Raw genomic sequence first — 15,861 nt, forward strand, 5'->3', positions numbered from 1 at the left:
CAGCATAAGCTTTTATTTTAAACAAAAATCTGGAAGCTTAAAAAAAGGAAAGCTTCTTGCCGAGGTTCATTGGATAATTTTTTAGAATTAAGACTCAGTCCTATTTTATCCGAGACCGCGATCGGTTAATAATTTTTAAAAAAGTTTCTTGTATTAATTCAGTTTAAGAATATAGGTTTATCACCCAAGTTTTAAAAATTAAAAATAAATTTTTTTAATTCATCTAATAACGACAAATTTAATTAGCATCAACGAGCAGGGGGGCATTTAAATTCCATTATCTTTAAAACTAATTAAGCTATATTTTATAAAATTGAATGAGCTTTAACATGAATAAAAGAAAAATGAATTCCAAACACTGAAAAAAAAATTATTTGAGTTTCTTAATGTAGCAAAATTTATCAGCCACCGTGTAGTCCGAAAAATTGCTAAAAATTCCGCAACCAGGTATATATTAATACCAAACCAAGAAATCCAAAATGGAGTATTCATTGCAAATTCCATTGCAGATTCTAAAAACACTTTTGTCCGAATTTTGAATACAACAAATAAAACTGCAATCATTCAATTAACTACACTGAAAGTTGAACCATTGGATGATTACTACATAATTAAATATAATAAAAATCTAAACAAAGAAGAAATTTTAGACAAACTGAACAAGTTACATTTCAGTTAAAATTTTTATACTAGCATCAAAACTGTAGAAGCCACAGTATTGGGCGGTTTGTGGGCGTTAGAGTGGGCGTGGCGCGCTGCTGAAACAAATTTGATCTGCGTAAGAAGCTCAGAAATCTGCACGCAAAATCTCAATAGCGTAGCTCTTATAATTTCAGTGAGACCTCAGCGTTCATCCGGACGGACAAACAGACGGACAAACGGACATGGCTAGATCGACTCGGCTAGTGATTGTGATCAAGAATATATATACTTTATGGGGTCCAAAACGCTTCCTTCTGCCAGTTACATACTTTCCGACGAATCTAGTATACCCTTTTATTCTATGAATAACGGGTATAATAAGAATGAAAAATGATGAACCAGTATACATAAAGAATTCCCCACAGTCAAAAATACGAAGTAGAAACACAAGTAGACAAACTAATTAAAGACAAAATAGTATAACCTTCAGTTCCTGAATACAACAGTACAATATTAATCGTCCCGAAAAAATCATTACCAGATTGCGATACTAAAAGATGGCGTTTGGTAATTGGTTAGCGCCAAATTAACAACAAATTTTTATCAGATTAATTTGCACTACCAGGACCAATTAGGTAGAGCTAAATACTTTTCATGTTTAGATCTGATGTCATGATTTCATCAAATAGAACTCGAAGAAACATCTAGAGGTATAATATCCTTTTTCCTATCGCTTCGCGCGATTACCTTATGGTTTAAAAATAGCGCCAAATTCTTTCCAAAGAATGATGACAATTGCATTTTCAGGTATCGAACCTTCACAGGCGTTCTTGTATATGGATGACCTAATTGTCATCGGTTGGTTAGAAAAGCACTTGATTAAAAATCTAGCAAACGTTTTTGATTTATGTAGGAAACACAACCTTAAATTGCACCCAGAAAAGTGCAGATTTTTCAGACACGAAGTGACCTTCATTGGACACAAGTGTACTGACAAAGGTATTTTCCAGACAGTAAGAAATACGACGTAATAGAAAAATACCCAGTCCCAACGGACGCAGACAGCACTAGAGAATTCGTTGCATTTTGCAATTACTACAGACGTTTTATTAAAAATCAAGCAAACAAGCGTGTGTATCTGTTCTTTTTCAAGATTACAATAACACACAGCTACCAGTAGCCTATGCATCAAGATCATTTAAAATAGAAGAAAACAGAACTGAACTAGAGTTAGAAATTATCCACTGGGGCAAAAATTATTTTCGACCATATATTTATCGAAGACATTTCACAGTCAAGACAGACCATAGTCCATTAACTTACTTATTACTAACGTGAATGCGATTAGACTGAGAAGAATAGGATTTAACTGTGGAATATCTTAAGAGAAAAGACAATCATTTAGCTGACGAGCTTTCATGCAAACATGAATGTATGTGTGCACAATTATCCATGTGACTTTTGTATATTTGAACATGCAAACTCCAACACGCCGCCTCAAAAGTTACATTAATTATCACTTCAATTCTTGACATGAGTTTGTGCATTAGTTTTAATTTGTTTCTTCATTTCATTTCTTTTCTTTTTCAATTCTGGGGATACATTATTTCCAGCATTTGCTGCAAGAGTTGGGGAAACCCAGTAAAAGCTTTGACAAATGAAATTAAACAGGAATAAATAGTAAATATGAAAATTGAAACTAATTACATGTACTTTATGAGATCCATTTGAAAAAATAAACAAGAATATGAATTCAAATCAACTACTTCAGACTTAGTAAATATGGAAATTTAAATTAATCACAAAAGACTTCATGAGATGCATTTCATGTTTGGCTTCTAAAAGCGATGGATTTTCAGCAACAGTCCACAAGGTTCGTAGTTGGTTTATACAGAAAGTCCCAGCTGGCTTTTCAGGGAAATAAGCCGTGCAGATGGCAATGGCTTCGTCAATATGTCGGCTTGTTGCAGATCTGTGGGAATATATTTTACACAAATTAGTTTCTTTTCAATTTGCTTTCTTGTAAAGTGATATTTAATATCCATGTGCTTTGTTCTTTTATGCCAAGTAGGATTATTTGCAATACTAATACAACCTTGGTTGTCTTCAAAAATATCTATAAGACCACTTCATTCTAGATTAATCTCATTTATTAGTGATTTTAGCCAAAGAGCTTTATCTTACACGTTCAAACAAGGATATGTATTCTGCTTCAGTAGATGAAGCAGCAACCGACTTTTGCTTCATGGTACTCCATGAAACCAAACAATTTTCAAACATTTTAATAAGATAGCCAGTGGTACTTCTTCTGTCAGTTTCATTTCCAGCTCAATCGAAATCTACGTGTCCTGTAAAAATATTATTAAAATTAGCTAATAGTTCCCTTCAGATATCTAAGAACTCTTTTAAGGCATTGCCATAGTTCTTTATTGTTGTTGTTTGTATATCTGCTTAGTATACTTATTGAAGTACTTAAGTCGGGCCATGTAATTTCTACACGGTGCATCACATAATTCTTCTGATTGCAGAGCTGTATAGTTCAACTTACTTGGGAGGGGAGAACTAACTGAATTACAATCTTCCATAATAAATTTTCTCAATACATTTTTAATATATGCTGACTGATTAAGACAAACCTCTCCATTAGTTATATCAATTTGTATTCCAATAAAGTGTATAATTTCACGTAAATCGGTCATTTTAAACTGGTCATGAAGGTAAGATTTAAAATTGGACATTGTATCAGATTTCTTTGTAGCAATTACTACATCATCCACATATAACAAGTGTTCAGTCCCACGGTACTTGGTTCGTATGCACAGCTGATCGCCCTGCCAACTGAAGACGAAGGTCAGGAGATCTGGCAACACGACGAAGGAGGGAGAAGGGCAGTGAGAACTACAAGCTTCAGCGACCGGAACAACATTGGCTTCTTTTATTTGCTGTCCATTGCGACCCATTATTTTGTTAAAGTTAATTAATGAAGAAGAGTGAAGTGTACACATTATAAGCTAATGAATTAAAGGCTAAACTGTTATATTTGAACTTCAGTCGTTTAATCACTCCCAAGAGCCCCTCTTACAATGACAGCCGTACAGAGCTTTTGGTTTGCACGGCGTCACAACTGAACATGGTGGCCCATGAGGGGAATCTTGCTTGAAGTTTAAAAATCTCAGTTTGATCTTTCAATTGTGGGTTATAATGCAGAACACCCAGCACTCCATCTAATACAAATTGCGATCGTCTCCGTTTGTGCCCCCAACAAGTGCTCTCACACCGATAGAGCACAGTCACCAATACCAACAAACCCGGTCGCCTGACAGCCCTTCTACACACACACACACGGGTGCTGCAAGAAGGCCCGTTATAATTTTGCAACCAAGGAAAATCTTCTACTCAAAGCGGAATCGAAAAACAGTACAGCCTGCGCTCACGCTATATTCAACGTTACATAACATCAGGCATAAGTAAAAAAGGGAAAGATCACGTGAGTACGGGTGCTTTTTTGTTTATCAAGCAGAGCTAGCTAGGTTCAAAATAAATTGGTAAAAATTCTCATAATATGTCTGACCACGAAGCTGATGATCCGGCCTTAGCAGGTTTTATTACACTTCAAAAGGAGCGTCTCCAAAGTCTAACACGTCTGCAGCAGAACTATAAGAAGGATGCCGCATCTCGAAAATCCGAAAGTTATTATATGAAGCGCCTGCAGCAGATCGAGAGTTTAAACGCGGCTTTTGAGACCACCCATCAAGTAATCATCTGCACCGAGGGATATGTCAAAACGGACTATCACGCCAAGAAGATCGCCGTCAGTTTCGAGGATCTGTACATGGAAACCTATTGCCTTGTAGCTGAAGGCCAACGAATAAAGTTCCCAGTGACGCCGTCCTCAGCCTCGGCACCCACCGCCGTGTCGACGGTTGCCGACGCACGTGTCCACATGCCACAACTGCCAGTGCCCAAGTTTAGCGGAAACTGTGTGGACTGGCCTGGATATTATGACGCCTTCACTCGATTAATTCATCAAAATGAGCGGCTGGACAATATTCAACGGTTTCATTTCCTCAAGGAATCTCTGCCAGCTGGTCGAGATTGCGATATTCGTCAAATTCCTTTGACGGCCGCTAACTATACGGTAGCATGGGACACACTAATTCAGCGCTATAACAATCCACGCGTGGTCTTCTCCAATCACATGAACATGTTGTACCAGTTGCCAAGCCTAAGCAAGGAGAAGCCCGATGATATACGATCTATGATCAGTGCAGTCAACGTCTGCGCAGCCGCCTGTAACACCATCAACGCGTCGTTGCAGAACGGGGATCACTGGCTCGCCCATTATTTGACTGCAAAATTACCGAAAGAGACGCACTCCGCCTGGGAACATCATCTCGGCAGTCAAACCCACATTCCCTCGTACAAGGATCTCGAACAGTTTCTCAACAACCGGTTAATCACCCTGGACGCCATTGAAAATAGAAACTGTTCGGGCACCAACAAATCTGGATCACCACTGGATCATCACCCCACAAAACGTATCTCGGTTCATAACACCCACGCGCAACCAAGCCCCCCTGTGCTTCGTTGCCCACACTGCAATGGTAATCATATCCTTCGTCGATGTCAGCAATTCCTTAGCTTGGATTGCTACCAACGTAAGGAGGTCGTGAGTAAGTCAAATCTATGCCTCAACTGCCTGAGCAAATCGCACATGCTGGCCCGCTGTTCAAGTGTAAAGAATTGCTACCACTGTGGACAACGCCACCATTCTTTACTTCATCCGGCCGCGGCGCCAAGCATCACTCAAGCACCCCAACCTTACTCGCCGACCGTATCATCCAGTCAACCACATATCGCTTCGATTATGAACAACGACACCTCACCAGTTAGCCCCCTTGCTAATCCAAACCTCCAATGTTATTCTTCCACAGCCTCCCATGCAACGCGACAGAATATCTTGCTAGCTACCGCACGGATTATTGTCTGCCACCCCCAGAGCGGCGCTCAAGCAACAATAACTGCCCTCATCGATCAGGGGTCGGAAGCTACAATAATCTCAGAGCATACCGTCCAAGCTCTCCAGCTTCCACGATGCAGAATCCGCGCTTCGATCGCCGGCGTCGGCCAAACTACTGGTCAACGGTGCAACTTTACGGCAAGCTGCTGCATCCGAACGTCGCTAAACCCAACGTTCAATCTAGATGTCGACTCTGCGTACGTTATGAACTCGCTGACCTCACATCTACCAAACCAATCGTTTTCGCCTCAAAACTGGAAACACATCAACGGACTCCAGCTCTCGGATCCTTTATACTATCGCTCGAAACGCATAGATCTCATCATCGGAGCCGACCTCATGGCGGGTCTTATCCTTCCGGGAACCCGAATCGGAAATCCATACGAACCTATTGCACAAAATTCTCACTTAGGTTGGATGATACTCGGCAAGTTCCAGGAATCAATCCACACACTTAATATTCGCTGTCATCAAACCACGCTAGACACGGAATCGCTTTTGAAGAATTTTTGCGAAATAGAATCTGTCCCAAGCCGATCACTTCAATCTGACGAAGAGCGGTGGTGTGAGTCCTTCTTTAAGGAAACGCACACACGTCAACCAAACGGTAGTTTTATGGTAAGACTACCGTTCAAATGGCATTTCGATTCCACAATGGCCCTAGGAAAATCGCATCAAGTCGCTTTAAACAGGTTTCTTCAATTAGAGCGGCGTTATGAACGGGATCCAGAAAAATGGATTCGCTACAAGGAGGGAATCGAAGAATATTTTGAATTGGGACAAATCACACCAGCAGTCACTAGTGAGAGATCAACCGTCAGTACCTCCAAAAAATTCTGTCGGGTTGAATCCTGCGTTCTTCCTCATCACGCTGTCTATAAAGAAGACAGTCTCACCACCAAACAGCGCATTGTATTCGACGCATCGGCAAAGACCTAAAACGGTCGATCTCTAAACGATGTATTGTCCGTAGGACCCACTCTCCAAAATGGCCTCCCTGCAGTGTTACTGAATTGGAGACAGTACCGACATGTTTTCACCGCCGACATCCAGCGCATGTACCGCTGCATCGACGTACATCCGGACGACACGCAATACCAGCGGATTTTATGGCGGGCGGCGGATGGAAACATCAAGGAATATTGCCTGTCAACTGTAACTTTCGGTACCGCTTCTGCACCATTCACCGCCATTAGAGTCGTTCGTCAACTTGCAGAGGATGAACGCGAAAATTATCCACTGGCGGAAGAGGTCTTAAAGCACGAAATCTACGTCGACGATATTCTTTCTGGGGAAGTATACAATACATGAGTCGATTAATATATTCGAAAATACCAGACATATAATAGAATTTGACACTCCCGAAAATTTGATATCAATCTTAAGAGAATATATTCCTCCTAATTTAACGGTAGGTATTCTTTGTACTTTAGAGGACTTTTATAGAATTCAAAAACCACTTAAAGATAATTTTGTGAATAAATTTTTGTATACAAAAATATTTGTCCAAGATGTAGAAACTCCTGAGGACAGAGCACTTATAATCGAAGAAACACATTGCAGAGCACACAGGGGACTTGACGAAAATTATAAACAAATCAGTAGATTGTATTATTGGCCAAACTTACTTACAGAATTAAAAGAATATATATAAAATTGTAAAATTTGCAATGAAAACAAATATAATAGACACCCAACTAAAATTCCAATTGGAGAAGCCCCAATCCCGAGTAAAGAAGGCGAAAATTTACACATCGACATATATTACGCGCAAAGTCTTACTTTACTTGTATTGACGCTTACTCAAAATTTTTAGTAGTAAAAGAAATCCAAAATAAATTAAATATCGAAAACAAAGTAATGGAACTTCTTCAACAATTTCCACAAGCCAAAGTGATAATGACCGATAATGAACCAAGCTTTACCTCGGCCCAATTTAAATCTTTTGCACAAAGGTGCGGCTTAACTTTACATTACGCAGACCCGAGGCACAGTACCTCAAACGGACAAGTTGAAAGGGCACATTCTACACTAACAGAATTAGCTCGATGCATTAAAGAACAATTTAATCTAACCGACTATTCCGAAATAGTAATAAGAGCCGCTCAAGAATATAATCAGAGCATTCACTCTACAACGAACCAAAAACCTTTTGACGTACTATAAGTTAACACACAGAATGCTAAATGCTCAAGTAAGAGTATCGCCACACGCGCAAAATCCCAAACAAAAACAAATTGGTTATAAGCGCGAGAAAAGCATAGACACCAATTTCCCAACAGTAACCCTATACTGGCCAGAACGTTGCCCAATAGGCCCCCAATTGAGTTCAGCAGCCACGTGCGCTGAGCTTGCACTTCCCATCTTACGATCGTGGGAAAGCTTCAACGCTGGGTGATTGAACCCAACGCCGAGTGCATTTGGCAACAACAATTATTGCCAAATGAAGTTGACCAATCAGAATAAGAAATGGTCAACTGCGCCGCGGCAGCAGCAATATCAGCGACAGCAACCAATTAGGACCGACCACATCAACAACAGCAGCGATGTTCAAAGACGATAGCAGAGAACGTCAGCAGCAGCAGCACCTAGGTTACATTATTAATTATTAACATAAGAAAAGTTAGTTGTAAATCTGAACTCAAATAATAAAGTTTGTATTTTTTTAAAATAAAATACTATCTAAACTTTTAACTGGCGCCCGAACAGGGACCTGGTATAAAAGTTCGCGAAAGATACAAGTTCCGCGCTTCGCGACGAGCAGTAAAAAAATCCTTCCGGTTCGGTAAAATTATCCTGCCTAATCCGTACGAAAAAACCCGACCACCGAAGCCCGGAAGTGCCACAATTAAAGTGCCGTTCCAGAAAACGCTACAAAGTGACACTCCTGCAAAAAGGACTTGTACCTGGTGGACATATCAGGCCAAACTTTATCGCTGTGATTCCCTTTAGTATCCGTTCGGAGGGAACGTGCAAACAAAGGTGTAAAGGAGGTGCCCTAGTAGGCCCGCATTCTGGAGAAATCGCTGCAACGTGGGACAAAAAGGAAAAACACCAAGATTACCGGCACGAGAGCACACCGAGATATGATTATTCTGTAAGCATAAAATTAAGCAAATATTCCAAACAAAAAAAAGGAAACAATAAATGTCAAGGGACAAACAAATTCCGTGAAAAGGAAAAGTATAATAACTAACGAATAATTAAATTGATAAACAAAGAATCAAAGAATTTTAAAATTAAATTAAATCGATCGCAAAAATTTTTACAAATAATCGTTACCTATCAAATTTAAAGAAAAATATTTAAGGATTAAAAATCTATATTAAGAATTAAGAAAACACAGAGCACTTAAATTCTAAGCTCTAAATCAAACCTTATAGTTTTTACAGCACGAAATAATTAACTATTTCCATTCCGAATTCTGAGTAACTATCAGAAAATTTTTTTAAATATAAATTCATCAAAAAAATAACTAAAATGCCCGACCAAGATTTAGCAGACAGACTAGGAAACCTTACAGGCCCTTCCGCATCTACCCATGCGCGACTTATGACCGAGAGGGATATCGAAGAAATAATAAAAGGCGTCTTAGAAACCAAATTAAGTGGCTTGGTGAAAGAAATAATTAAACCCAATAATGATTTTTCGCAATATACAGACCAAACAATTAAACGAGAACTAGCACACAACCTTAGTGAATTAGACAAAATACCGGACATTGTACGATCGCTTAGGGAATTTTCAGGAAACAAAAGTTAATATTCCTCATGGAAAAAGAGTGTAGCACGAGTTTTAAAAATCTATGAAGGGAGAATTGGTTCACCAAAATATTACGGAATTATTTTAGCAATCCGCAATAAAATTACTGGACAGGCAGACGCAGTGCTAGAATCATACAACACCCCACTCGACTGGACAGCTATTTCGAAATGACTAACATCGCATTTTGCCGAAAAACGAGACCTTAAAACTTTAGAATACCAGCTCTATGCCCTCGCTCAAGGAAACAATACTATAGTCGAGTTCTACCAAACAGTCTACCAACAGCTATCCCTCATCCTGAACCAAGTTAGTAACATGGACGTTTCACAAGAAACCATACAATCTTTAACAACTATGTACAGGGAAAAAGCTCTAGACACTTTTGTTAGAGGCCTAAACGGAAATCTAGCCCAACTGTTAGCAATCAAAGAACCGCACGACTTAGGGCACGCACTACACCTATGCAGTTTGCTTGAGAACCAGACCACTAGAAACAATCAAACACCTAAAAACATTTACTCCGGAAAACCGCCTACACTACCACCAAGAACTCACCAACCGTTCCGAATGGTAGGAGCGAAACAAAATTTTCATCCCCATTTATACCACAACCCTAAACAGATGCAAGTAGTAGCCGCAACCGGGAAATTCCCCTTCACACAAACCACCCAACCTAATTATTACAATCAAGCTAATTCAGGCCAAGCAAGACAATTAACACCCTATATTTCCCCGACACCGCCCCCCCGACCCCAACCAAAAGCAATACCTATGGAAGTTGATCAATCAATTCGATCGCGTCATATTAACTATATGAATAAGCCGACGAACAACGATTATTCTGGGAAACGACCTCTCAGCACTTCTAATGTTCAGAACACTAGCAAGATGCCAAGACAATTTCATATTCAAACCGAGTCCGAAACTACTACACAACAGGAAACGCAAAAAGATACAACTAGTGCAGAGCAGGAATATTACGAAATGGCAGAACATAATAACATAGGCGAACTTCAAGAAGAAGTTACTTGGCAAACTGATACAGAACAACAAGAATACATTGACAGTCCGAGCTCTATTTTTTAGAATAAATCGTTCCTCACTACCTTATTTTAAAGTAACGACGGGGAACGGAAAAATCTTAAAATTTTTAATAGACACAGGCTCAAACCAGAATTACATCCAACCACAACTGGTACCAAACCCAAAACCATACGAGAAAAACTTTTCAGTTAGCTCTGTGGGAGGCAACAATAATATTACACAACACACGATTCTTAAACTCCCCAATATCTCAGATAAACCAATGAAATTTTTTCTACTAGATACACTAAAAACATTCCATGGCATATTAGGCAACGATACAATGAAAATATTAGGCGCAATTATAGATGTCAAAAACGATACACTCATTCTTGGAAACAAAAGGAAAATTAAAATTCACCAATTAGCCGCACAAGCCGTTAACACAATAGGACCACAAGTCAGTCATATGACCGAGTCACAAAAAATAATTATAAAAAACCTTGTACAAAGCCACAAAAACTTATTCGCCGACCCAAACACAAAATTAGCATACACAACTAAAGTAGTAGGAGAAATAAGAACTTCATCAGACTCCCCAGTCTATGGAAAACACTACCCATACCCAGCTTCACTAAGACAGGAAGTAGAAAAACAAATAAACGAAATGCTCGAAGATGGCATTATTAGACCTTCACGTTCTCCGTATAATGCACCCGTTTGGGTAGTTCCAAAAAAGTCAGGTCAGTCCGAAGAAAAAAAGTATAGATTAGTAATAGATTACAGGAAACTCAACGACGTCACTATCTCTGATCGGTACCCTATCCCACAGATTGGCGAAATTATCGCACAGCTAGGGGATAATAAATACTTTTCAGTGTTAGACCTTAAAAGTGGATTTCATCAAATCCCATTAAAGGACACGGATATCGAAAAAACAGCCTTTGCAGTAAACGGTGGAAAATATGAATTCACCAGGCTCCCATTTGGTCTAAAAAACTCGCCATCTATTTTCCAAAGAGCCTTGGACGACATCCTGAGGGAATACATAGGGAAAATTTGCTATGTGTACGTGGACGACATAATCGTTTTTAGCAAAAACGAAGTAGAACACGGTCAGAACCTCGAAAAAGTATTTTCAACCCTACAAAATGCCAACATGAGGGTACAAATAGAGAAATGTCATTTTTTCAAAAACGAAGTAGATTTTTTAGGGTATACCATCTCACAAGACGGAGTTAATACAAATAGTGACAAAATAAAAGCAATTGCAAAATTTCCGATTCCGAAAACGTTAAAAGATCTACGATCTTTCTTAGGCATGACAGGGTATTATAGAAGATTTATTAGAGATTATGCAAAAATTGCAAAGCCACTAACCATTCTCCTCAGAGGAGAAGAAGGTCGCATATCAAAAAATAAGTCAAGCAGGACAGCTATTAACTTAGACAAGGAAGCAATAAATGCTTTCGAAAAATTAAAAAATACACTTATCTCCCGAGACGTCACCCTAGCATACCCAGATATTGGAAAAGAATTTCAGCTTACAACCGACGCGTCAAGTTATGCGATAGGCGCAGTCTTAGAACAAAACCATAGACCAATAACATTTATCTCACGTACACTCACAAAAACCAAACGAAAGGGAAATGTTAGCCATCGTGTGGGCACTTCAAAGCCTAAGACATTATCTTTACGGATATTCGAAAGTGGTAATATACACAGACCACCAGCCCCTAAGTTTTTCAAATAGTGTCAATAACCATAACGCGAAACTAAAACGATGGAGAGACCTTATTGGCGAATATAATCACGAAATTAAATACAAGCTAGGAGTAGCTAATGTAGTAGCTGACGCACTTTCTAGGGCCCCGGCCGAAATAAATTCACTCAGCTCCACAGCAACCATTCATAGCGACGAAAGCTCATCTCACAATCTTAAATTTTCTGTAGAAGCTCCCATTAATGTTTTCAAAAATCAATTATTCCTACTCATTGACGTAACGGACTCAGATACTTTTGAAATTCCATTCCCGACCTACCATAGACACATAGTAAAAAGAAGAGAGTACACGGAAGAACAAATAATAGCAATCCTAGCATGCAGACTAGATCCCAGATTAATAAACGGAATTTTTACTTCCGAAGAAGTAATAAGAAAAATACAAAATATTTATCCCACATATTTCAGTTCATATAAAGTAAGGTTCACGCGAAAACAAGTAGACGACGTCACGTCCGAATTACAACAAAATGAATTAATAACTCTAGAACACAAGAGAGCGCATAGAGATGCGAAAGAAAACAAAATACAAATACTTAAGAATTATTTTTTCCCGCAAGCTCAAAAGAAAATTCAAGCAATAGTTCAGTCCTGCCAGACCTGTAAAGAATCTAAATACGATAGGCATCCGCCAAAGGGCGAAATTCAACCAACACCTATCCCCAAATATCCAGGAGAAATAGTCCATGTGGATATTTATATCACAGAAAAAAACAGCTTATTAACAGGTATTGACAAATTTTCCAAATACGCTCAAGTAAAAATTTTACAGTCAAGAGCAGCTGAGGATATTAAAAACCCCTTAAGAGAAATGCTTATAGCTTTCGGTATGCCGAAATGGATAATAATGGATAACGAACGTTCTTTAAGTTCTGCAGCTATAAAATTCATGCTTGAAGACCAACTTAAAATCTTAGTGCACACCACTGCCCCATACGCATCAACAAGTAATGGACAAGTAGAAAGGCTCCATTCGACACTATCCGAAATTTTAAGGTGCTTAAAAAAAGACAACGGGAGCATGGTATTTGAAGATTTACTTTTTCAGGCGGTCAAGGAATACAATAAATCAATACATTCAGTAACAAAAGAAAAGCCCATAGACATTTTTTTTAGAAACACAATCCCTAATACACCAGAAGATATAAGAAATCAACGAGAGGAAATAATACAAAAAATTCAAAAGAAACAACTTTATGACTTAGAATACCACAACAAAAACAAGAACCTACCAAAACATTTCAGGCCAGGCGAAATAGTACACGTTAAAATCGGCAAAAGATTAGGGTCAAAACTAACACCTAGGTATAAAAAAGAAAAAGTAGCAGAAAATAAAAACACCACCATTAAAACTCAATGCGGAAAAATAATTCATAAAAATAATATTAAAACGTAATTTTTCAGACTATTTTTACCAACCTGCCTGGGTATTACCACGGTCCTCGACTATTCAAACTCCCAACTCATTTCACTTGAAACCGGACTAGCAGCCAAACAAGACGGAACGTTTAAAATCATCCACATTTTCAACTTGACCAGCTACGAAGAGACATTTACAACTTTAGAGGAATCATTTAAACCACTTACTTCATCTCACCCGCTTCAGCCATATCTGTCGTACGAACTAAAACAAATCAAATCCGACTTACGCAGATTGGAAAAGACCAAAAAGAGCAATAGAAGCAATAGGGACAGCATGGAAGTGGCTGGCAGGATCACCAGACCACCATGATTATGAGGTCGTAGAAAATAAGATAAATGAACAGCTAGAAAATAATAACAGACAAGTAGTAATAAACCGGCTAATTAACGAAAAAATAAATCAACTCAGTAATGCCACAAATGCAATTATAAAATTTACTCAAAGCTCGGAAGGAATAATAGACCAAAAAGCCAATATTTTAAAATACAAAATACAACTAATTAAAGAAGAAATTACAAACATTCTGTACGCAATAACTTGGGCAAAATCTAACACAGTGAATTCATTCATTTTCTCAGCAAAAGAAACCAACATTGTAGAAAACATTTTTAAAGAAGAAAACAGTTTATTTTTCGACATAGAAGAACTTTTAGAATTTGCTAAAGACCATATAATTAACGATCTAAAATATGAAAATCTACTAGAATGTAAAAAACAGCTATTCGCAATAACAGAACCTTGCGAGGCACATAACGATAAAACTATTTGTAATTCCGAAAAATTGCCAGACTTAAGTAACGATACTTGCGTAAATGCTCTGCTCAACCTTAAGGAACCAGTATGCAAAAGGGTCAACAATCAACACATTCCCGATGTCGAGGAAATATTGCCAGGAACTCTACTGCTGAACGACATTAGCGGATTGGTCTCGTTGGACGAAAAACTCTTAAAACTACAGGGCTCATTTATAATCCAATACAGGAACTCTACAGTAACAATTGGAGAAAACATCTACAAGTCAAAAGAAACCAGCACGGTCGAACCGGAACCCCCACTTTTTCAATTAACAGCGGAAAAGTCAAAAATAGATGAAGTACTGTCACTACAAATGGTCAAGGAACTTAACATAAACAACACAAGAGTACTAGAGAAACTCAGAAGCGAAGGAATTATAGATTCTTCCCTGAATTATGGATCCGCCATCATCCTATTTGTAGTTACCCTAGGACTGATCATACGATTCATGCGAAGGCGCAAACCAACAGAAGGCTGGCCAGCTCCAGCGAAAACAACTGAAGAGCCATCCCCCTTCGGATCTGTACTCTTTTACGTTGCGACCGAGGACAGTCGCGTTTAAGGGGGGAGGAGTTAACACACAGAATGCTAAATGCTCAAGTAAGAGTATCGCCACACGCGCAAAATCCCAAACAAAAACAAATTGGTTATAAGCGCGAGAAAAGCATAGACACCAATTTCCCAACAGTAACCCTATACTGGCCAGAACGTTGCCCAATAGGCCCCCAATTGAGTTCAGCAGCCACGTGCGCTGAGCTTGCACTTCCCACCTTACGATCGTGGGAAAGCTTCAACGCTGGGTGATTGAAGCCAACGCCGAGTGCATTTGGCAACAACAATTATTGCCAAATGAAGTTGACCAATCAGAATAAGAAATGGTCAACTGCGCCGCGGCAGCAGCAATATCAGCGACAGCAACCAATTAGGACCGACCACATCAACAACAGCAGCGATGTTCAAAGACGATAGCAGAGAACGTCAGCAGAGGCAGCAGCAGCAGCACCTAGGTTACATTATTAATTATTAACATAAGAAAAGTTAGTTGTAAATCTGAACTCAAATAATAAAGTTTGTATTTTTTTAAAATAAAATACTATCTAAACTTTTAACTTATATAATAAAATAGAGCACGATAACATTCCTCAAATTTTAAAAAATACACAAGAGAAAATGTTAGAAACACATAATGAAAACAGAAAAGAAAAAGTATATCATGTAGGACAGGTAATTTATGAAAAGAAACACGGGGAAAGAAATAAACTTAAAACTAGATATAAAAAACAAGTAGTTAAAGAAAATTTACCTAACAAAATAATAATCAACAATAGAAATAGAATTATTCACAAAGATAATATAAAATTCTAAAAATTTATATGTTACTTTTTTTTCCTTTTCCAGAAAATGTTTTAT

At 38.5% G+C, this 15,861-nt stretch overlaps 1 protein-coding gene across 1 annotated transcript; it reads left to right on the forward strand.

The window, feature by feature from the left end:
* Positions 1 to 4,204: 4,204 nt before the first annotated feature.
* Positions 4,205 to 15,013, forward strand: LOC139354391 (uncharacterized). Its single transcript, XM_070998619.1, has 3 exons — positions 4,205 to 6,074; positions 6,636 to 6,958; positions 14,489 to 15,013. The coding sequence occupies exons 1-3, from the start codon at positions 4,205 to 4,207 to the stop codon at positions 15,011 to 15,013; spliced, it is 2,718 nt and encodes a 905-aa protein (XP_070854720.1).
* Positions 15,014 to 15,861: the final 848 nt, after the last annotated feature.

Source organism: Drosophila suzukii (assembly GCF_043229965.1).
Source record: "Drosophila suzukii chromosome 2 unlocalized genomic scaffold, CBGP_Dsuzu_IsoJpt1.0 scf_2c, whole genome shotgun sequence".
In the NCBI taxonomy this organism is placed as follows: domain Eukaryota; kingdom Metazoa; phylum Arthropoda; class Insecta; order Diptera; family Drosophilidae; genus Drosophila; species Drosophila suzukii.